This window comes from Electrophorus electricus, chromosome 2 (assembly GCF_041902795.1).
Source record: "Electrophorus electricus isolate QZ-2024a chromosome 2, ASM4190279v1, whole genome shotgun sequence".
NCBI lineage: Eukaryota > Metazoa > Chordata > Actinopteri > Gymnotiformes > Gymnotidae > Electrophorus > Electrophorus electricus.
Genome location: NC_137498.1, coordinates 6228322 through 6252327, shown reverse-complemented (window position 1 = coordinate 6252327; position 24006 = coordinate 6228322). Strand labels below are relative to the sequence as shown.

Genomic DNA, 24006 nt, shown 5'->3' with positions numbered 1-24006 from the left:
TTATTCAGGTCACTAAAGAAGACCTGGATGAGGATAACACCCTGTACCTGCACACTGTATTCTCTGATAATTAACAAATGATTGTATAAGAATCAAAGGGGGGAAATGTGATGGAAAATGATACGAAACTATGTATTATGTTATTCATATAAAATCACACTGATCCTTTTGTTCTTAAATTAATAATGCTGTTTGCACATTTGTATCCGCCTGTTGCTGATTAAGTTGAACATGTATCAGGAACTGTTAACATCAAGGTCAACTTGACATACAACCCACACTGTTTGGAGTCAGTTTGGGTTGGTTTGTGGGAAAAACCAAGCCGAGAGCTGATTGGCTTATAGCCACAGCAACAAAGGGAAGAAGAGCTGCTTAAGAAAAGATGATGGGTTAAAGACAGCACAGGAGTAGTATAACTAGCCATGCTTTTGTATACTCGGGGTTCCCTATCTGAGGCGAGCCAAACATTTATTTTATTCTTTTTCTTATTAAATTACTCTCTTAATCACGTCTGACTTGCTGTTTGTTCAAAATTCCACAACAGTCCATCATCTAGCAATGGAGGTAACATGCATTGGTTTAACGAGTGTGGGGTAGGATGCAAGTGTGAGTTATCTTTGATGTGGTTTTTAATGAAAATGAAAGCACACGTGAACATACGGTGTGAACGTTGCATACACAGAGTAATACATGCGATTAATGCAAAATAATTGACATTAGTGGTTGGAAAGGTTCCGGCTTTATATGGGAAATAATGAGGGTGAGACTAGACCCTATGGGCAGCTAAGTGAAAGGGGAGACACAGGACCCCTGTGTGATGGTGGTGAAGGGGTGTTACAGTAGCCCCCACCCCAACGTGCAGCTCCTGACATGCGTACCACATGACCCTTTTGGTTCCCCCAGTTAATGTGCAGTCTGTGAAAAACACTCGATGAAAACAGTTCAAAATTCCCAGGATGAGGGCCTCTGCCATCCTTTTTGAGTATCAAACAGGCCTTGACCTCCATAGTAACCCACAGTAACATGCACACTCTTTAGAAATATAGTCTACTGAATGTTCTACACTTACAGTGGAGAGGAAGTGTATTCAAATGAAATTTTGACAAACTTCTAACCCCAACAGACACACCAAATATTTTTACTACCCTGTTTGGTCAGTTCATTTCACTATCAGTTCAAAGGGATCTTTTCTTCTTATTAATGAAAATAGCAGGTGGAATTAAAGCAGCTAAAGAATTGGCTACCTGAGACTTTTAAAAAGTGTTGAACAGATGTTAAGGAGCATTTTAATTTCAGAGCATTCTTATTACCCTCAAAGCAGTTTGTTAAGCATCTGGATGGTCAACCCTCAGTGAGGAGTCCGGTTTCATCTTTGTGAACCTCAGGTTCCTGGAGAGAAGTCCTGAGCTGCACACAGGACACTGGAACCATTTGTCAGAGGATATTTGAAGAGTACCGACAATGGTGTGCAGCTTAGCATTGAAAAGTCATGGAAATACCTACCTGTTCATTGAACAGTTGTGGCATCCTCCAGTGTTGTTAATTGAGGTGATGTTGGTTAAGTAACGGGTGGCTTGCAACGGCAGTTCACGGCTACCAGAGCGAAGCCACAAGCCGGGAGCTAATCAAGGTTGGTTAGCCTGATCTTCTTCAGGTGGCATCACCCTACATATCAGCTTCACAAAAGCCCCTCTTAAAAAAAGTCTTGTTGTGACACACGTGTGTTACGTCTGTCAGGGTGCCTCACCCCTGATCAACCTGACAGTCACAGGTTACATGTTGAAATTCTGATTGGTGGGTTGTGCGAGTTGTGGATGCAGACAAAACCACACCGGGGCACTTGGTGTATTGCATTGCTCCTCCATGTTTTCCTCAGTGTCGGTTAGGAGTTGGTTTATAGGGCAGAGTTGGTGGCTCTTAATGAGGGCACAACCTGATCAGAGTGTGCCAAACAGCTAGCAGGAGGTTGGCTCAAATGGTCTTCCCATCAAAACTTTGAAAGGGGACACTTTTGTGGTTGCACTAGGAATCATATGCATTTCACAAAGAACTGCAGCTAGCAGATTTTTGATCATGTAGTCTGTGATTTCCACTATGCCTGATGACTGATGGTAATAGCGGATGTGAAACTTTGATGCTCAGATATTTACAGAGCTGATGAGTCATGCAAAACCTCAAAGCACTGAAACAGGCAATGAGAGTCAACGTTCAGGATGGTAGATAAAAACAGATGTATTTATTGACACCAGTATGGTTTACAACAAAGGAGTTGCCTCCACCACCACCAAAATATAGTGTCACCCTCCAAGGATGCCATTTTTTATTTTCTTATGCCTCAGTGAAATGTCGTCTCTCCAGTCTGAGCTCTACATTACCTTTTCACACTTATCTGCACCATCTTTGCATTGGCAAAAGCACCATTGTGTGTTAATATCTGCTTTGGTCATTATTTACATTCCAGCATTTAGCCCATATGTGTCATATCGCCCGATTCCTCATCACATTATAACACTCAGCAGGCTGTTCGTCACCCAACCCAGGACTCCACCAATCGTGAACTTCACGTCAGATCGTCATCACCGGAATATTGAACTCCCCTATGTACTTGATTATTTAAGCCTGTCTCGAACATTAGGACACTGCGAAGTATTGCGTCTAGAGTCCTGTGCATACCGAACGCTCTTGTGGATTGTTTTTCTGTGTACCGAACATTGACTTAATGTTTCCCGTTTCTGATTTTTGCCTGCCCCTTTTGGAGTCTGATGCCTGGATTATTTGATGGTCTTTATGGTTTTTTGACACAGGCTGTTTTCCCTACTTTTGAGTTAGTAATTTTTTTGCGACTGTTTCCATTACCTGTTACTTGTTTATCCGTGAGCGTCTGATTTTGCCTGCTCCGCATAAAACAGAATACTTCGCCTCCATGCAGACCGCAGCCTCAGATGCTTTGAAGGAAGCTTTGACCAACCAGGGTCAACTAATCCACCAACACCACCAGTTGCTTGAGGGTTTCACACAGTCAATGGATACTATAGGCAAGCAACAAGCAGACCAACAAACTCAAATATTGGAACTAGGACAAAGTCTCAGAGAACTTACATCCCAGCTACAAATGATGACTACTCCTTCTTAGTTCAGTCCCACGCCTGCACCTACTACCGCCATGAGCAGTATCCAACCAACCCTCCCTGTGAGTAAACCCAAAAATTATGGCTCCCCAGACAAGTGGTTTCGTGTTGCAATATTCATTGTATTTCAATATCCTTCCAACCTGTTCCAATCAAGATAAAATTATCTTCATTACCTCTCGTCTAACTGACAAAGCTCTTACCTGGCCGACTACCATCTGGGCTAACGTATAACTGGCATCTTATGACGATTTTATTGAGCAATTCAAGGCTGTGTTCGATCACCCACACGAGGAAAGAGCCTGTGGGGAGATACTTACCAAATTACACCAAGGCAATCATTCTGTGGCCAACTACGGATGAAAATTCCGTAGAGTCGCTGCTGGCAATGGATGGAATGAGGCGGCGTTGATCGTCACTTTCCGTAACAGTCTCAGTGTAGAGGTTTTACATGAACTGGCTTGCTGAGATGAAAAGTTAGATTTAAGTTGGCTTATACCTCTTTCTATACATCTGGATCATTTCATCCAAGAACAAAAACCATGTAGAACTAGTAGTTCTCGCCATACCTATCCCTCTCCCAGTTATAGACCAGAGCTCAGACGAGAGCAGACAGCGGAACCAATGCGATGTGATTCCAAGACGGTCTCTGTTTTTACTGCGGCTACTTAGAACATGTTATCAGGGATTGTAGTCTTCGACCTAATCGAGCATCAATGAGCCATAGACGCATCAGGCAACCCACGTCAGAAAACAAGATAGAGATCTTGCCACCAAGAAAGATGATTGTTAAGTCATTTTTTAAAACTGTTTATGTTGGGCCTCCTGCACCATCTTCTGTGTTTGCCGACTTAGTTGATTCAGGAGCTGAGGGAAACTTCATACACACACATGTTGTATGGGAATTGGGACATCCCCTCTGGCCACCAGAGGGAGGCCCTGAGTCAGACACGCTACTAATCAGGCTTGATGCCCAACAGCTGGTGAGAGATCTATATAAGCCCAGTAATTCAGTGCTGTGTGTTTGCTAAAGTTTTGAGCCAAGCTCCTAGCCTGTAACTATGGGTATCGATGTCTGTGAGCCCTTGTGCTACACTGCTCTTCTACTGTGGGTGTCTGTGTTTTTACACGTCCCCTCCCTTCTGCAGTTTTCCCCTCTCGAGTCTGTCTCTCTCCCGAGGCTCCCCTTAGCCACTAAATTACCGCTCTGTTTTCTGTTTTTGTTTGGGAAGATTCAGAGTTTGGTTTTCCCCAGTGCATCGGGGCTGCCATTCTATCCATGACATCCTTTGTTTTCCCTTTTTCCACACTCAGCCCCGAACTTGCAACTGATTTTGGGGTACCCCTGGCTTCAGCGACATAATCCTCATGTAGACTGGCTGAGCTGGTCAGTGCTGTCTTGGGGTTTGACATGTTTTGTTATCTTCCATTGCTTTAAAGTGCAATATAAGGGGAGGAAAGTTTATGTCTGCTGTAGTCTAGCGGGAGCTTGTTTGCCTCGCAACAAAGCGGTTTGCTTCCCCACCATTGGGTTTTTACTTTTCTTGTTTTCTGTTCTAAGATCTAATTGTTTTGCTCATGGGCCCACCTTCATTAAAGTGTGGTAGCTCACCCAGCCGAGTGTTGGGGTCGTTAGCTATCTGTCCTGGATTTGAGCCCCATTACAGATTATCTCATTTCTTGTCATAGAAGATGCCTCATTTCCAGTCATTTTAGGTCTACCTTGGCTAGAACAACATGACCCAATTATATCACAGTCACGTAAGGAAATCACTCAGTGGTCATCTCAATGCCTAAGAAATTGTTTGATATTACCAGTTGTCCAGTTATATTCCACCACTGTTGAGAGCCCTGCTGATACACAAGCCTTTTCCCTCACTCTGGAATACCAGGATCTCTCTTTGGTCTTTAGTAAGAAAAAAGCAGCCCTGTTACCTCCCCATCTTCCCTACGACTGTGCTATTGAGCTCCTGGAGGTAGCCGTGTTTCCCAAGGCTCGTATTTATCCTCTCTCCCAAGAAGAAGAGAGGATCAAGGAGGAATATATAGATGAAGCATTAAGTCAAGGCTTTATTCAGAAATCCACTTCCCCCATGGTATCAGGATTTCTCTTTGTAAAAAAGAAGGACGGAGGTCTTCGTCCCTGTATTGACTACTGAAATCACATTTCCAAGAAATATTCATACCCGTTACCTTTCATTCCTGTCACTCTGGAACTACTACAAGAAGACAAGATCTTCACCAATTTAGACCTCCGTAGTGCATTTAATTTGATAAGGATCAAGAAAGGTGATGAATGGAAAACCACATTTATTGTACTTTCACAAGGACAAGATAAGTCCAAGTTACACCCAGTAGCTTATTGTTCCCGTAAGTTATCACCAGTGGAACGTAATTACTGAATAGGAGAACGTGAACTGTTGTCCATTAAACTGGCCTTAGAAGAGTGAAGGTGTTGGTTAGATGGGCGACTCATCCCTTTCTTGTTATCACCGACCACAGGAATCTGGAATACATGCCTACAGCTAAACAACTCGAGATTTGATTTTAAGATCGTGTACCATCCCGGGACCCGGAATACTAAAGCTGATACCTTATCCTGTGTTTTCTTGGAGGAGACAGGAGATGGAAACCATCCTTCCTAGCTGGATACATCTGTCGTCTATACAATGGGAAATAGATGATGAAACAGAACAGGCCATACAAGACACAGTCATTCCAAAGGTGTGTCCGTCAGGGAAACAGTATGTTCCTACCTCGTGCCGTGACCACCTGTTGATGTGGGCTCATTCCTCGCTGGTTTCAGGACATGCTGAGAAGACATACTCGACAGCTTCTGGCTAACTGGTACTGGTGGGAGACCATGACGGGCGATGTTCATAAATATGTTTCTTCGTGTTCAGTTTGCAGTCAGAGTATAACACCTAAGACCCTACCCACAGGAAAGCTCATGCCACTTCCCATACCAGACAGACCTTGGTCTCACATTGCTTTAGATTTCCTTACAGACCTCCCATGTTCTGAAGGTAACACTACGGTCCTCACTGTAGTTGAAAAAGTATGGAAGGAGACACACCTGTGTATTGAACAGAACCATAGATATAAGGAGGTGGTGGACAGACATGGGAGGGAGACCCTGCTGTACCAACCTGGTGACAGAGTGTGGCTCTCTACGCATGACTTCCGCAAGCCAGGGTCATGTCGCAAGCTGGGTCCCAAATTTATAGGTCTGAATTAAATTACAAAGCACATGAATGAAGTCACATATCAACTCAACTTACCTGCTCACTTTTGTGTTTCAAGGTCGTTTCATTTGGTCCTTCTGAAGCCTGTGATTCCAGGGCCCTTGGATGAGGTCTCTCACGAGGCCACTCCTCCACAGCTCTGACTGTGCCCCAATCTATGAAGTGCGCCATATTCTGGACTCTAGGAGGCAGGGTGGTTCGATGCAGTACTTGGTCGACTTGGTCCGTCTCTGCTATCTGTCTGTTACCATATCTCTGCTAAGGAAGAAAAAAACGTGAGACTGAGAACTTCTCATAGCTCTGATTGTATAATGTGTGCGTGTAGTTATTGATGTGTAAACATGTATTTGTGTGTGTGTATTGGTGTATGTAAATAATTCTTTTCATACAGTAGGATGAGTCCCAGCAGCAGAAGGAGAACAGGATTGAGGATAGAGTAGTACTGCCTGTGAGAGGCATTTTGGGAAATATTGCCACTTGTATTGTATTGTATTCAGTGTGTTATGCAGTGGTAGTTCAGTGGTTAAAGTATTTGACTAGTAATCAGAAGGTTGCCCATTCAAACCTCACTGCTACCAAGTTGCCACTGTTGGGCCTCTGAGCAAGACCCTTAATTCTCAATGGATCTAATTGTATTTGGTCATAATTGTAAGGTGCTTTGGAAAAAAAGTGCTAGATGAATGTTATATATTGTATTTCTTATTTCTGTTTTTTGCCCATCTTGTATTTGTCTGCCTGAATATTTTGTCTCTCTAGATTTCGACCTGGACTGTAGTTCCTCTCTGTGATGCTCCCTGGCTCTGTTTATCCTATAGTACTGGTTCTGTTCCTTGCCTGTGTTTTGACCATATTGGATTATCCTTTTCTGATTAAAACCACATTTCATTTTATCCTCGAGCATCTGGCTTTCTCTGAAACATCACAGTGTCACTGGAGTGAATGTGACATTGTTCCTCAGAATCCCCCCTGAGTCAGTTAGTGATTTATTGATTAAACCATGAAGTTCAGAGCTGGATCACAGCAGAACCTAAAGCCCATGAATCTCCAAAAGTATCATGGTCTTGTGTATGTATGTGTGTGTGTGTGTGTGTGTGTGTGTGTGTGTGTGTGTGTGTGTGTGTGTGCGTAGGTGTGCCTGTGTGGGTGGGTGTGTGTTTGTGTGTATTTGCATGAGCTGTCCAGTCTTCCTGACCAAGTGGACAGTGACCAACAGCTGCATCATATACAGAATGAACAAGTGAGGAATAAATAACACAAACAGAAATAAACAAGTGAGCACATTTCACTCATTGCATCCAGTGCACCCAGATTAGCAATACATATATGAGGAGGAAGAGATGCATCCTGGGAACTGTCATATCTGTAAACCGGTAGCTGTTGCCACAGTGACATCAGTGATAGTGTGTGCACAGGAGCATGCATGTATTTGTGAGTGTGGGAGCATGTGTGTGTATTTTGGGGTGGGCGGTGGTGTATCACTTTAGCAGATTTTTATCACTTTGAATGTACGTTTAGGGTGTGTATAATGATGTCTTTCTCCAGGTCCTTCAAATGTGGGTCTGGCCATATTGCAGCAGTTGTGTGTGTGTGTGTGTGTGTGTGTGTGTGTGTGTGTGTGTGTGTGTGTGTGTGTGTGTGTGTGTTAATTTCCCCCCAGCTAGACACATTACAAATTCAGTAATGCTAAACTAATTATAATTGTAATATAAGTTCATTTTAACAAGAGTTACAAGTTTGTAGTAAGAATGATCCAAGGATTACTAATAACCGCCTGAGAAATAAATATATCTGAAGAAGATTCCAAGTTCCACTTCACCAGAAGGACTTTGATTGTAAGATATCCATCACATCCCAGTTTAGATATCACTGTTTGGTACAACGGGACAAAAGCAACAAACACATCTGGGTGATGCTGTTGAATGTGCAATTGCATGTTCATGTGTTTTAGCCCACAGACTCTACAACACCAACACACTGTCCTCGTCCACCACTCAGGTCGCTGGGAAACTTTCCCACACAGGTGATTTGAAAGAAACAGCTCATAGTGTTAATGATTCAGTAAATGTCGCTAACGTGCTTGAGTTAAATCCAGCCTAGCGTGTTGCTAGCCTTTTTTGGCGTCGAATTTGCAAGTGTGAAATTTGATTCCACATTACGTTCATCAGCTTTCACATTTAGACTACCACATACTCTCCATATGACTGCATACACAGAACTGTAATGTGTATGTGGTGATTTGGGATGAATACATGTACCATTACACTCCTAATATTTATATTTTAGTATAACTATATAATTAATATGTCAACAGCAAAATATATTCACTTTGCAGAACCTTTTCAATACTGCTCTACTGCCCTAAGCAACCACCTTCTATGACCAGCCTACATATGAACCCTTTCACACCAAACACTGGACCAGAGTTGCCTGTTTGGGATACAAGGTGATTTTCACATTTGGTGTTTTTTCTTGAGTCTGAGTGAGACTGTTTCCATGTCACTGATCTGGTTTCATATTGTGTACAAATCTGCAGAACCATCTGCTCTACTTTGGTGTTCAACCCTCCTGATCAAGCTTGTCTCTCCAGTGCACTGAATTTGTACACCAGTAATGTGTACATGTGAACCCAACCACAGCTCAGAATGGTTTCCACTCTAAGGTCCTAAAGAGAAAGTAACAGACAGTGGCGTCCTTCACCTTCATGATGTATGTGGTCATCCGTTGGTGTAAACAGAAACCACAACTCTCTGTCCTGCTTTGGCTCTTTATTTATGAAACAGCAATAGACTCTCACAGTGGAAGTGATGCATACAGCCAACTTTGGCATTTGACCTTAAAAGACATGATTAATAACAGAAAAAATATGCTGCTATTTAAAGGCCAAATATCTTCAATAGAGATATACACATAAAATGCAGAAAAAATTATTCCTTAGGAAAAATAGCATAATGTATTAATAAAATTTTTTACAGAATCATAGAGCAAAATGATGGTTGTTGGAGTTAGAATTTAGTTCTAGATTGACAATATTTAAATTGACATTTACAGCATTTAACATTTTGATTTAGTTAGCCTCTTTTCTCAAGTGTACCAAAAACAAACAAAAAACCCCACATGTACTCTGGTTCTATATTTTGTCAGTCTTAGTCTTGTCCCTACAATTTCTACTTTATGCTAGTATCTAATTAGCAATTAGCAAATAATTAGCACTGCTTCCTATTTTCTGGACTGAACCACAGTGCAGATTTCAGTGCCACTTAACGGGACAGGTCGGCAAAGAAGCAAATTTACTTTATTTTCCCTTAACCCAGGTGGACAGGACATGTTTGGAGTCTAAACTGAAGGAGCACATTTTGGTCATTTAATTTAGAACAAAAGCTGCTAATGTTGCTAACAGACCATGCTTTTACTCAATAAATGTACACAATGTCATTTTAGACATTTCTTAGACATTTCAATATTACTTTATTCATGTATTTCATTACTTTGGTAAACCTATTTCAATCACCAAACAGGTCCACATGAGTAAAGGTATTTTTTCATGAGATGAAAAATTTCCATATTCCATAATATTACTTTATACAGTGATCTATGTCAAATTCTACCTCATTAGGAAGATAGCTGAGATTGTTCTGAACACTGTGATATCAAACATGTAAGTACCTTTAAGGTGAATTTAAGAATATATGCAGAAACGGACATTGCTCTGAGCCATCAGATGGTTAAATGATGGTGTTACACCATAATCTGTGACCACCAAATTCTGTCACTGTACAACCTGCAGCACACAGATCACCATTTCTGATGCCTGTGACTGCACTGTACCATCATAATAAATGAGTTAAACACCAATCCAAATGTTTTTTAGGTGTTGTGATTTCAGATGGCTGGGTGCTGCTGCTCTCTGCTGATCCCAGATATAAATACCTTTGTGTAAATTAATATATGAGGATAACAACACCTGTAGAGAGAAGGTAACACTCACCATCAGCAGCGTGGAGCACAAGGAGCAGATAAACACACACCTGCATTCTTACTGAGTTACATACACACACACACACACACACACACACACACACACACACACACACACAGCAGGGCTACTGCTACACACCATACACACACTCTTCAAAACTACAGACTAGTGAATGACCTGACAGTTACACTTACAGTGGAGAGGAAGTGTATTCAAATGAAGACATTCTGATGACTCTCTAACTCCAACACACAAACACACAAACTTGTTCAAGTCAGTGGGTACAGCTGATCAGATGTGTGTGGCAGGTCTGTTAAACAGGTGTGTAGGTCTGTAGCTGATCTGTTGATTTCTCTTGGTTTTCTTCTCTACTGCAGACTAGCTGTTTCATCTCCACCAGCAGTGTTATAGTGAACTCTGCTCATTTCTGACACTGAAGCAGGTCACATGAACAAGAACAACTCAGTTCATTCAGGATCTGACTCACACATGGTAAAATGGATGTTAATGGACACAATGAGAAAACAATCTGATTATAACAGATTGGTAATGAGATTTTTACCTTTGTTTCTCTTGGTGTAATAAACCACAGCCACGATAATGTGGAGGAAGATCACAGTGACCAAAGCAAAGGGGATGTAGGGCAGAGTCTGAGGAGAGACTGTAACAACACAACAAACACTGACCCCAGTCTTACACAGCAGCAGAATACATTTATTTAGCACAGCTGTGAACTGTTTCCTCTTCCAAACACTCCCTCTTAATCTAAACGTTAAACTAAACTAAATGTCATTTACTACTATTATTATTATTATTAGTTTAATTCATCATGTGCTTTTGTTTGTTTGTTTAATATGTATTCCCAAACTCTTTATGTTGGCTCTATGACCCTGCAACGTGACTATGACTCTGATTATGGATTTGCCCTTAATATATTTCGCTCTTCTCAACTCATGCATCCGCCTCATGATCGCTCCACGTTACACACTGTATGGATAGTGTCATAGTCAGGACACATGACTCTTAAGAAAAATGCCATTTTCAGGTAAAATATGTCTTTGGCAACTGGGAGCACATGTAGTACTAGGTGAAATGAGTCAAAAACAGGTCATTTCTGTTATTGTGGGTGTAGCCTAGTTTTATGCTGGGAATTTGTCAGGATGCATCATAGTCAGGACGCAGGATTTTTGACTCATGCAAATTTATGAAAAATACAAATTTGAAGTAAAATATGGGTATTTGGACAACTGGGAGCATATCTTGTACAAGGTTATAAGTCAAAAACAGTGGATTTCTGTCATTTTGCAATTTTCTTAAAGTATTGTGAAGTAAAACATTTTACATCAAAATGATATTTTTCATAAATGTTGACATGTCCTGACTATCACAATATCAAAGTGCCAGTGCAGAACAGTATTTACCCAACCACTGTAGTTTTAGGTTTCAGCTCACACGGTTCCTACTTACTCTTTGTGGATGGTCATAGTTAGGACGCATGACTATTTAAGAAAAATGTCATCATGAGGTAAAATAGATAAAATAGTTATTTGGACAACTGAACACATCTAGTACTAAGCAATGAATCAAAAACAGGACATTTCTGTCACTTTGGGTGTATAAGATGTAGTGTGGCTGGGAAACAATTTTACACTGGCAGTTTATTATTGATACTGTCATAGTCCACCTATAGACTTTAGAAATAACATGAAAGACAAAATGAGGGTCAGTGACATTATGGATTGTTTCCAGAAGATTAAGTCATGATTTAAATCCCAGTCAAGTATTTTTAAAGTACAAGAGCACTTTAACCACAAATACACCCTTATAAAAATGGATGAAATGTATATTTACCCTGGACTTGTTTTAGCTGTCCTTTTGCAAACAAACACCTACCAAGCCACATCAGTGAGAAAACACCACTCCAGTGATCTGTAGCATTCATCCTATCTCCAGTATAATAGCCTTTGATAGTCTAAGAGTGCTCTATAGGTGTAACTGGTGCTACAGGTATAATGTAACATTATGCAAATGTTATGTGTATTTGTGTGCGTGTTAGTGTTTGTGTTTTTACACAGCATGCATTTTAATTGCTTTTTAAGATATTAGGAGACCATGTTGATATGCAGTAAATGCATGTTACCGTCAGTCAGAGTCTTTGCACTGTCAGTAGTGGAAGCGTCAGCTGGAGCCTTTGCACTTGTTGTGCCATCAAATCTTGATGTAAATTCTGTTGTTGAGATTCCTGGAGAGGAACATGTGTTTGTTAGCATAAGATGGTGTACTGCTTTAGTACTACTTGTGTTTGCAAGTTTGGCTACAGTACTGACCCATTATAAATGTGTATAGGAACATTCAGGGTGGTTTACATTTGTGACACTAGTAGTACAAGACCACTTTAACCACAAATACACCCCTATAAAAATGGATGAAATGTATATTTACCCTGGACTTGTTTTAGCTGTGCTTTTGCAAACAAACACCTAGCAAGCCATATCAGTGAGAAAACACCACTCCAGTGATCTGTAGCATTCATCCTATCTCCAGTATAATAGCCTTTGATAGTCTAAGAGTGCTCTATAGGTGTAACAGGTGCTACAGGTATAATGTAACACTAGTTTGCTAAAGTTCAGTTTATTTGTGAGTTATCAATGCACAAAGAATACGGAGTGAGTCTGATGTATAGTTCTTCATATTCCTTATGTATACAATTGTAATCTCGCTCATCTTCCTCAGTCAGATGTGATATGAGTAGAGAGAGATTTCCTGGAGAGTGAACAATACCCAGCTGAACTCTGTTTCTGTACTCTTCACTCTCACTGGAGATCACTTCCCATGTTTTACTGTTTGGGTTGTATTTCTTCCAGGTGAAATGTGCAGGTTTGGCGTGTAGGTCTGTGCAGCTGCAGGGTAGCAGTACTGAGTCTCCTGTGTGTGCAGTGATGTGTTTTGTCTCCCAGTTGTATTCTAATACTCAACCTGTAGAAACACACCCTACTGTCAGACTCCACCACATTTGCTTCTTAGATTAATAAATATTTACTTTAATATTATATGATTTTTAGCATTGTTCTAATGACATTGACTATCCTTATAACAATGATAGTTATAAGGTGTAACTGAGCAAATTGGTTGCTCCATTTAGGTAACAATTTGAGCTTTGTTTGTTTGTTATTAAGTACCAATGTAACAATTTTTTAATATTTGATCAAAATCTACATTTCACATTTACTAACATGTTTCTTAAGAGTGGTCTTCATAAGTCCTTCATAACAGACGCCGCCCGTCCAGATCCTGATCCTGTTCCCGGCGTGAGAGACGCTGCCCGTCCTGATACCGAGCCTGTTCCCAGCACGAGAGATGCCGCCCGTCCTGATACCGAGCCTGTTCCCAGCACGAGAGATGCCGCCCGTCCTGATCCCAAGCCTGTTCCCGGCGCGAGAGACACCGCCCAACTTGATCCCGAGCCTGTTCCCGGCGCGAGAGACACCGCCCATCTTGATCCCGAGCCTGTTCCCGGCGCGAGAGATGACTCCATCAGTTCAGTTCCCTTTTCAGTCCCTGGTGCGAGAGATGCCGCTCATCTCATTCCTGGCCTAGTGGTGTCCGCCTGGCCTGTTCTCGCCGCTGAAGAGGTCTCTCAACCTGTTCCTGTGTCCTGTGTTAAGTCAGTGCCTGTAGGTGCACCTCCGGACCTCGCTGCAGTGCCACTGACTGGCGCAGCCATGCCTCCGGACCCGACGCTGCTGAACACCGCAGCCACACCTCCGGACATACCCCTGGTCCCGCCGCTGGCCGCCGCAGTCAAGCCCGCAGACCCGCCGGTGACTGCTGCGCCCCTGGACCCACCACTAACCGGCACAGCCTTGCCTCTGGACCCGCTGCCGGTGACCGCTGCAGCCACACCTCTGGACCCTGCAGCACCACTGAGCAGAGCAGCCCCGTCTTCGGGCCTTCCGGACCCGTCGCTGACCGGCGCAGCCGCACCTCCGGATCTGCCGCTGCCGACCGCCTTAGCTGCGTCTCCGGACCTCCCTGCAATGCTGCTTACAGCCACAGCCGTGCCTCAGGACCTCCCGGACTCGCCGCTGAATACCACAGCCCTGCCCTCAGGCCTGCCACCGCTGAACATCACATCACTGGACCCGTCTGTTCATAGAGTGGAGGAGGCCACTCCACAAGTCCCAGTGCCATGTGCCAGGCCTGTCCCCAGGGTCGCTCCTCGAGACTCCCCTGTGGCCCCTGTAGCTGCAGTAGGTGTGCCCCTATTTGGTACTCCCTCAGTCATGCCTCGTGGTGAGCCAGTGACCCTTGAGGTCCCTCTGTCGACCTCCTGGACCCATACTAACTCCTTGTTTATGCTGGGTGTCGCTCCTCGGCTCCCTAAGGCTGCTGTGCCAGCACCCATTAATGTCTGGGTGCTTCAGTGTCTCCAGTTCCTGTGTTGCCTAATCCTGTTCCTGGTTTCGTCTATGTTTCTGTTCATGTATCCATGCCTGTTTGTGTATCGGTACTTAAACCTGTTGCCCTGCCTCGTGGACTCGGCATACCCCTGCCTGTCCCTGTCTCTGTAACCATGCCCGTTATAAATGTTGCTCCTGTTCCTATGTCTGTAGTGGTTAATATAATCTCATCTGTCATTACTTCTGCCCCTGCCCCCGTTCCCGTAACCATGCCAAAGTCCGGCGTTGCTCACCTTTCCTCGTCTCTGTACCCGTCCCCTGTCCCGGCCATGTTTCAGATCCCACTCCTTTTCCCATTGTGTTTCAGTCCCTCAGTCGGTCCCTGCCCCTGTGCCTGTCGGTGACATAACCCCTGGTCTCGTACCTGCTCCTGGACCCATCTTGGCTTCTTTACTTGCTCCTGGTACCCTGGATTCTGTGTCGGCTTTTGAGTCTCCTGTTCCTTTGTCTTGTCTGGTTCCTGTCCCTGCTCCTTATCTGGCCTGTTCTGTTCCTGTTAGTGTCCCTTGTCCTGCTGTTCCAACTCCTGTTTTTTTTTGGGGGGGGGTACTGTCACATCCACAAACCTGAGCATTCCCCATTGTGAAGGCAACCAAATCACTTCTGGGTTTTCATTCGTCTCCATGGTTCCCTGTCTCCTCCCCTTTCATGCCAGCTGTTCCTGGTTTATCCCTGATTGTAGTGTTATAAAAACCCCATCCCTACGTATTTTGTTTGTCGGTCATTGTCTTTGTCTTAGAGTGGCTTTCATGGTTTCTGGTCAGTTCTCGTTTGGTCGCTATCATTGCATTTCTAGTTCGATCTCATTTGTTCTCCGTGTTTAGTCTGATCTGCTGCATGTTGCTTTCCTTGTTTAGTTCTGTATCTTCGTCGTCAATATTGTTTGTGCATCTTATGTAGCCCGGTTCTGTGTTGTTCCCGTTTGCCTGTCTTTATGCTCACTGTTATGTTTCATTATTGTTGTTCTCCGTTAGTCTTCCCTTAATGTTGTATTCCCTTGTTGCTCATTTCTCGCCCTCACCCTGTTCTCATATTATTCTTCTGTTAGCCTGTTTGTTCTTCATTCTATTCTGTGTTGTTAGTCTGTGTCGATTATTAAACTTATTTATTTCTTCTATTCAATCAGTTTGGTTCGTTATGGCGTCGTCACTTCGCATGAGTGTTCGCTCTCCACCCCTCCCGCGTTACAATTAGTTGTTGCTTACCAAGTGAGGGGTGACATCTTAGAACAGGCCAGACGCTTGCGGACAGCCGAGTTTTATTTGTAGCGGAATAAGCAACAATTGTAAAGTGAAAGAGGCGAGAGTAATGGCCAGATATACACACACCAGGGAATTGCTCAGTACATGCTGATAGACCAGCGATAATACTTTGCAGGGAGTGAACGGAACCAGAGAGAATAAATAGTGTAGCAAAGATGAGACACAGGTGATACTAATAAACTGGTGATGAGGATCTGGTGAGGTTGTGCCGGGGAAGACGGGAGTTGCAATCACAGATTGAGCGCAGTTGCGGAACATGAGGTTACTAGGAAAACTGAGCAGATGTGAACACCTCAAACCACGTAGTACCTTCCTGTTCTTGACACTGGCTGGAGAGGCTGAAATGAAAACTCCCATATGACTCTGTTATAAATGAACGCTTTGACAATGATTGTCCTGACACTGTATTGAAAGTGTTCTGGCCTGGTCTATAAATAAGGTGTTTTATTTTATTACTAATAAAATGTTGATTGATCTCTAATGCCACGCCATTCTACCAGTCAAAGAAAAATCAGACAATATATGTATAACTCCATGATAGAGCGTCAGTGTGGAAGCACTAGAATTCTTTATATCAAGGCAAGTGCCACATACAACACATGCTAGTGATCACATTCTTGCAGTGCTCGTCTTTGTTCAGTTTTCCACCTCATCTCATTGAGTATGTCTGTGTTTAGTGAGGGGTTTGGTGTTGTGTCTATACAGGCAAAGGTCTGAGTAGGATCCATTCTAACAGAAATGGAAATTTATAGAGATGATCCAGTTAGATTCCCATTCTAATTAGATTCCTGTTCCCATCTTTTTGAAGACTTAAACGTCTGCCACATCTAACTGCCACATCACTCCTTTTTCGCCTGAGTGGAGCAAAATCAGGTGTTTATGGGCGGTCTTGATATTGTTTAATTTTGTAGGTAATGTAGTACTACAGAAATCAGCTAACACTATCTGACTTGTTAATCTGGTTTTTGTGACTTTGTGTTAACGGATGAGAAAAAAATAACTAGTAAAATGATTGCAGCTGTTTTTTTCTCTCAGAAAGAAGCAAGTACAGCACCATCCTCTGGTTTTATATTAGCTCTCACTTCCAAACTGCATTAATTAGAAGGTTTCAGCTAGATGAACTCAGCACGAACATTGATCTTTAATATAAATATATAGGCCTCCATTATAGATAATTGGGCGTGAAGCGAAATTACTCGCTACCAGAAGCGAATTCATTACCTTCATAGACATTCCATACATTTCTTTACGAATTTAAAGGCTCAATCAAACCAGCTACAAGATTAAGAAAAAAGAAAATTGGAAAGAAAGCAAAATTACAAGACTTTGTATATAAATGCTTCATTAGAATTATAAATTCTATAATGCCCTCATACAGGTAGCTGGCTATACACTGAAATACACTGAGCTACAAAGTAAGTTGTCATGACTGTCATTTAACCAAGAAAGTCAGAACATATTCCTACTTGTAGGCCAAACTCTCATCTATACATTTTTTGTTCTTGTGTAAACCAAATCCTGTGGTCATCTCTGGTCTCTTGCAGAGATGTTGTTATTAAAGCTACATAACACACCTAACAGCTCCGAATGTGCCCACACACACAAACTGCATAATACACACAGGTAAAAGATACAGATCACAAAATTAATGAAATATTGAATTATTTGGATGAAATTCATTAGACAAATATTCACAATTTTATGTTAATGTGTTACATTTACAGGAAACTGGTGTCAGCAGTTTATAAAAAATAACTGGTTCTTCACTCTAGTTAGGTAGTAGTTTTACATGATATAATACTACATAAAGAGCCGAGTTTCATATAAGTTCAAGGCAACAAAGGGTTAATTTACATACTACAAGCCAGTTAGATACACATTACACTAGGACAGATATTGTAATGAAACTATACACATGATATAAATAACAAAAATATGGCACAGGAAATACTCTCTAAATGTTTCTAGAGAGAGAGCCCGAGAGAGAGAGACAGCAAGAGACAGAGAGCGAGAGAGCCCAAGAGAGAGGTTTCCCCCAATGTACCACCTCAGGCCACGAGCTCTGCTCCAGCACTGTGACCTTCAACCCAGCATTAACTCCCCATGCTTTAGAATTTCTTTAGCCTTAATTTCGATATGCTATGGTGCTTTATTGTTGTGAGTGGTAGCTCAGTGGTTGAATTACTTGATTTTTAATCGAAAGGTTGCTGGTTCAAGGCCCTTAACCCTCAATTGCTCAAGTTATACTCAGTCATAATTGTAAGTCGCTTTGTATAAAACTGTCAGGTAAATTTAAGTTTGTCTAAATGTTTATTCCAATTGTAATCAATTTGTTATTTTAAATATTTTTAACATTCTGTTTCTAATGTTTGATCATTCATGATCACATATGTAATTTTTACATTAGGCTACTTATGTTTATCACAGTAAAGGATCCAATACTCCCTCTTGCATTGCGATTTTAACACTGTCAGAACACAATGTAGACAGAATAGGTGGGTTACATAAAGTATCCAGTCTCTGCACCGCACATTTAGTAGGTTAAACCCAAAGTTAGGCTGACTGAATGGTAAAGCTCTGAGAAAGCAGGATATATTATGACTAAGGAACCTAGTCACACATTTTCTCTTAACACATGCTCGGTTTTGCATAACACATGTTAAATTGTAATTACAGGCATACTTTGGAATCAGATCATTTCTTAAAAGTTTTATGTGCATTAAACCTTTGCCTGCACCTCTGCCATTGGTTGTAGGTAAGTGGGACAGGGATAAATAATTACAGTAACAGAAACTTCAAATATATCACTTTTATTGTCAAACTGACCAACATTGACTAAATCAACTTTTATGACTGTGTGTTTACATTTATTTGCAACTTGTCATAGCAAAGCATTACCTCTTATTTTAGATGTTTTAAATCAAAAATCTAAAATAAGAACACATTAGTGATTGTGATCCAGCTGGTCCACCTACATTAATGATCTGCACACTGTGCAGTTTTCAGAACGATAATGTAACGCGGAGGCAGACAGGACTTGACGCACATGTGTAAACAAAAGTTCTTCATTTCCAAAACAGGTAAACACAACGTCAGAAGTAACAAAATGATGCAAACTAAACACTGACAAGGGAGAAGAACGATATAGGAACTGCGCAGAAACAATAAAATTGTGATGGAACGTTTGATATTAAGACATCAAAGCTCTTAACACTTGAAAAAGCTTGAATTAGTTACTCTTACCACTAATATTACCAATAAAGTTACTAATAACACGTGACTAATGATATTTGAAGCTTCAAACGTCACCGAACCACAGGATGAGGGTGAGACTGTTATAAGTTTGGTGCTGTCCTATAATGTATCTTTTTACTAAAAAATTGGAAATGTGCAAATTATAGAAGCCAAAAGAGAGAGTAAACATTTCATAACATCACCCTGTTGTCTGACAGTAAGGTTTTGTATCAAGTTTTCACATAAAAAAGGAAACAATGATTTTAAACAAATTATTGCAGAATTTAATTACTAAACATCATTACTGATCATCCATTTTTTTTAATGACATATGAAGGCGGTGCAGTGTTGTATTGTTTATAGTGCTGCGCAGTTTTGAATCTATGGCTGCTATAATTTCTGAGAACCACCAGGTCTCGCTGTTTTGTCACCAGCTTCCAATGCTCCAAAGCTTTGAATCCTTCAGCAGTACAATAAGGAAGAACCTCAAACGCTTCACAGGACTTCGTTTGCACATCATTACCAAGAAGGAAGTTAAACAGTAAACACTAGAATAACGAGCAGGCTAATAACGTTACCAAACAACAATAAACTCACGGAAGGACGAGAGAGCGCACATTCAAAGACCCACAACCAAGACGCTAAAACAAGGGATATTTTTACAAAGATTAACGAATGCAAACTAGACAAAGATGAAAACAGTGACAGAAAAATCAAACGAGGGGTTGGAACAGAAAAAACAAAACAAAGAAGCATGTGTGTTAAAAACCTGAGACATTCTTACTTGAACTGCACAAGATATTTGTTACAATTAAAGGAGTATTTGACCATCACTGAACTAAACGTTACTGGTAATGTGCACAGATGACAGCACAACAACAAATATGACAGCAGAAAGTCTACAAGTAACTCAGACAACCAAGACTTTGCTAGTGTGGATACATAAGAAAACCTTAAAGCTGGATTTATCATTTGCAGTTGGATTCGGATCAAAAACAGTGTTTTACCTTTAATGGTGAGTCTGATGTCTTTATATTTCTGGTTTGTAAGATAACAGCTGTAGTCTCCCTCATCCTCTTCAGTCAGGTGTGATATGAGTAGAGAGAGATTTCCTGGAGAGTGAGCAGTACCCATCTGAACTCTGTTGCTGTACTGTTCACTCTCACTGGTGATCACGTCCCATGTTTGTCTTCTTGTGTTGTATTTCTGCCAGATGAAACTCTCAGGTTTGGCGTGTGGGTCAGTACAGGAGCAGGGCAGCAGTACTGAGTCTCCTGTGTATGCAGTGATGTCGTCTGTCCTCAGATTCCCTACCAACATGCAGCCTGCAGAAACACACAGGATAAAGGCCTTCACTATTAAACATGGTTGCATATGTACATGTAAAATGGCTGTTTTTACATATGACATGATTAATTATTATTACATATGGCATAATTAATTATTATTATTATTAAATATGACATACTTAACTATTATATATGACATACTTAATTTCTCCAGGTCCAGTCACCTGATGGTACTGATGGTACCAGCCAACTGATGATGGTACTGGAAATCACTGAGAGATTTCCCAATAGAAGTTGGTATGATGGCTGCATGACCATCAAGTTATAAGATGTAAATGTCTGATTATAATGATTATAGATTGCCTCTCTCCCTCCCTCCATCCATCCCTCCCACCATCTCCCTCGTTCCCTCTCTGCCTCTCTCCCTCTCCATGCCTCCCTCAATCTCTCTCCCTCTTTCCCTCTCCGCCTCCCTCGGGGGCGGGGGAGGGGGGTGTTTTTGCATCTACAAGTATCCCTTTGAATGTACATTTACTATGTGTGTAAAATTGTCTTTCTCCAAGTCCTTCAGATGTGGGTCTGGCCATCCTGCAGCAGCTGTGCATGTTTGTGTGTGTGTGTGTGTGTGTGTGTGTGTGTGTGTGTGTGTGTGTGTGTGTGTGTGTGTGTGTGAGAGAAAGAGAGAGAGAGAGAGAGTTAGTTATGTATTGTTAAATTGTTAAAAAGTGCTACAGGTTTGCTAGGAGGAAGAGGTGCTTGCTGGGAAACTGGACTGTCTTTGTGATATTACAGTTTTTTGCAAGACACAAAAACAGGGACATGTGAAACAATAATTGAAACCACTAACTCATGTAGCCCATCTCCTGACCTGTTATACTAAACCAAAAGCACCTTCTCTGATTTACACTCATTTTGTATTTCTAAAACACATTTTTTTCAATACGCTAAACACAATTCTCTATATTGGACACATCGTTCAACAGAAATACGTGTTTCTTATAGAAAACCCTCAAATGCAAATGATACATCCATTTATCAATTAACCAAACCCAGTACTCATAGGTGAAGACAATTATGACTAATTTGTACATGGAGCACTATACTATTTGTAGAGCCTGAGCACTATAAAGAGGCCACAGGCTCGATGTCTTGGTTGGATATCAATGGAGGCCAATATTAGAAAGAGGGGATGAAGATGAGGAAGAGCAACCATCACAGATGCGCTTTGGGCCACTTTGGTTGACCATATAGTTAAGCATGTGCTGTGTTTCAGGAAAGCTGAGCAGGGGTCCAGCCTAATCTGAGTCACTACACTGTATGAAGTGTCAGGAAGTACTATAGTCAGTGTCCCTGAGCAGCATGGGGGTAAACCATATAAATAGGTTAAAAACAAACAAACAAACAAACACTGTCTTCACAGTGGGAGACAGCTGTCTGGCTGAAAACCTCTGGGAAGTCCTGTTAGCTGAGACCTCCTGATTGAAATGGATTTATTCAGTACCAGTCCAGCTCTTTAACCCACAGGTAGTGAGCTCTGCCCCTCCTCTGGTCTCCATGGTAATATAGAGTAGTACTGTCTTGTTTGACTGCTAGCTCAATAAGAGATATGATGGGCATGTCAAAATTCATGAGATCAGAATCCTCTGTAGTCTCTCCCCCAAACCCACCCACACTCGGGAAAACACACAGAAGCACCAAACACATACACCATATACCACATGTACAGGACTGTACCACATATACAGTCAACCACAATGAGGTGTGACCTCTGTCACAGGCAGCTGGATACAGAAGTGGGTAGTGGACAAGAGCTGCATCATACACAGAATGAACAAGTGAGGAATAAATAACACAAACAATAAATAAACAAGTGAGCACATTTCACATACCACACCATAATAAAAATGTACAGATTTATAGAGCAAAATGATCCTTGTAAGAGTCACATTACTCTTGTACTCTTCCTGTTTCTCAATTCCATCAGTCTTACTAATGTCCCTACAATTCCTACCTTATGCTGGTCTTAAGTAACTAATCAGCAATTAGCATGTAATTAGCACCGGTTCCTCTCTACCGGACCGAACCACAGCGCAGATTTCAGTGCCACTTAACGGAACAAGTCGGCGAAGAAGCAAATTTACTTTATTCTCCCTTAACCTGGGTGGACAAGACATGTTTGGAGTCCATATTTCGCTCCTTTAGAACAAAAAGCTGCTAACATTGCTAACAAACACTGGAAGCCAACAGCAACGATAGCTAATAGGATTTGTAAATAAGTCAGATAGCGAGCTACATGTCCTCAAACCTCATGCAGGTCGCTTCCCGGTGACGTGTTTCTTCACTTGTCTAGTTCACAGTGAGTTATACGACACACCGACTAGTCTGGGAGGCATTTATTAACACTTGGATGCGGTTTGACCGGCTTGAGAGAAGTTTGTGGGCATGTATTTACGAAGGCTATATTTGAGTTGAGTTTGTTCTAAACTAAAGAGCTCAAAATTTGGACTTCAAACATTTCTTGGTAGATAGACCGAATCTGGGGTAAGTGGTAAGATGCTGCTCTCTGCTTATCCCAGATATAAATACCTTTGTGCAAATGAATGTATGAGGATGACAACACCTGTAGAGAGAAGGTAACACTCACCATCAGCAGTGTGGAGCACAAGGAGCAGATAAACACACATGCATTCTTACTGAGTTACACACACACCACACAGCTACAGCAGGACTGCTGATACACACCGTACACACTCTTCAATACAGTCTACTGAATGATCTGCCAGCTACACGTATAGTGGAGAGGAAGTGCATTCAAATGAAACTGACTAACTAACCTCAACACAACACACACACCAAATATAGAGATGCGGTAGGTTTTGTAAGTTGTCATGTGGTACCTCCTCTTTCTTCCTTATCAGTCAGTGATCTATCAGATATTCTCACATTGTCAGTGAGGACGGTCTCATTCTTAGTTAAGTGGCTCCGTCCTTTCTCACAGAGACACGATGTAGAAGCTCGGGGTGAGACCCAACATAACCTCCCTCACTGCTGTTTGGTCAGTTCATTTCACATTTCACTACGACACCCAAAGTACTTCAAAGGCTTATTAATGAAAACAGTGTAACGCTTCTTACCTGGAGTGAGGAACAGGTGCTATGGGGTAACCACGATGTGTGGAGTTAGCATGGAGTGACACACACACTGGTGTGGACAATCTGAAAGACTTTTATTCTCTCCTGGACCACATCAAGCCAGGTCACACGGCTATCATCATTCTACTTATACGTAAAGGAAACAGTAAAAAGCAACGTACAGCGTTACCAAAGAAAAAGGAGTGTTGAGAAGGCGAGCAGAAAGGTGACGGCTCTCTCTCTCTCTCTCTCTCTCTCTCTCTCTCTCTCTCTCTCTCTCT

General features: G+C 41.8%; 1 protein-coding gene and 1 long non-coding RNA gene across 3 annotated transcripts in view; both read right to left on the bottom strand.

Moving 5' to 3' along the window:
• The window catches only part of LOC145647300 (uncharacterized), a 498552-nt gene that overhangs the window by 35572 nt on the left and 438974 nt on the right, over nt 1-24006 (bottom strand). The gene's annotated exons all lie outside the window — the stretch shown is intronic.
• LOC145659991 (cell surface A33 antigen-like) overlaps nt 9141-24006 on the bottom strand; it is a 66200-nt gene continuing 51334 nt past the window's right edge. The window contains exons 2-4 of the mRNA XM_081723952.1: nt 20313-20630; nt 10912-11010; nt 9141-10782 (exon numbers count right to left, since the gene is read on the bottom strand). Of these exons, the coding sequence (XP_081580078.1) occupies nt 10718-10782; nt 10912-11010; nt 20313-20625 (477 nt within the window). The 5' untranslated portion in view covers nt 20626-20630 and the 3' untranslated portion in view covers nt 9141-10717. The remainder of the gene's footprint in view (nt 10783-10911; nt 11011-20312; nt 20631-24006) is intronic.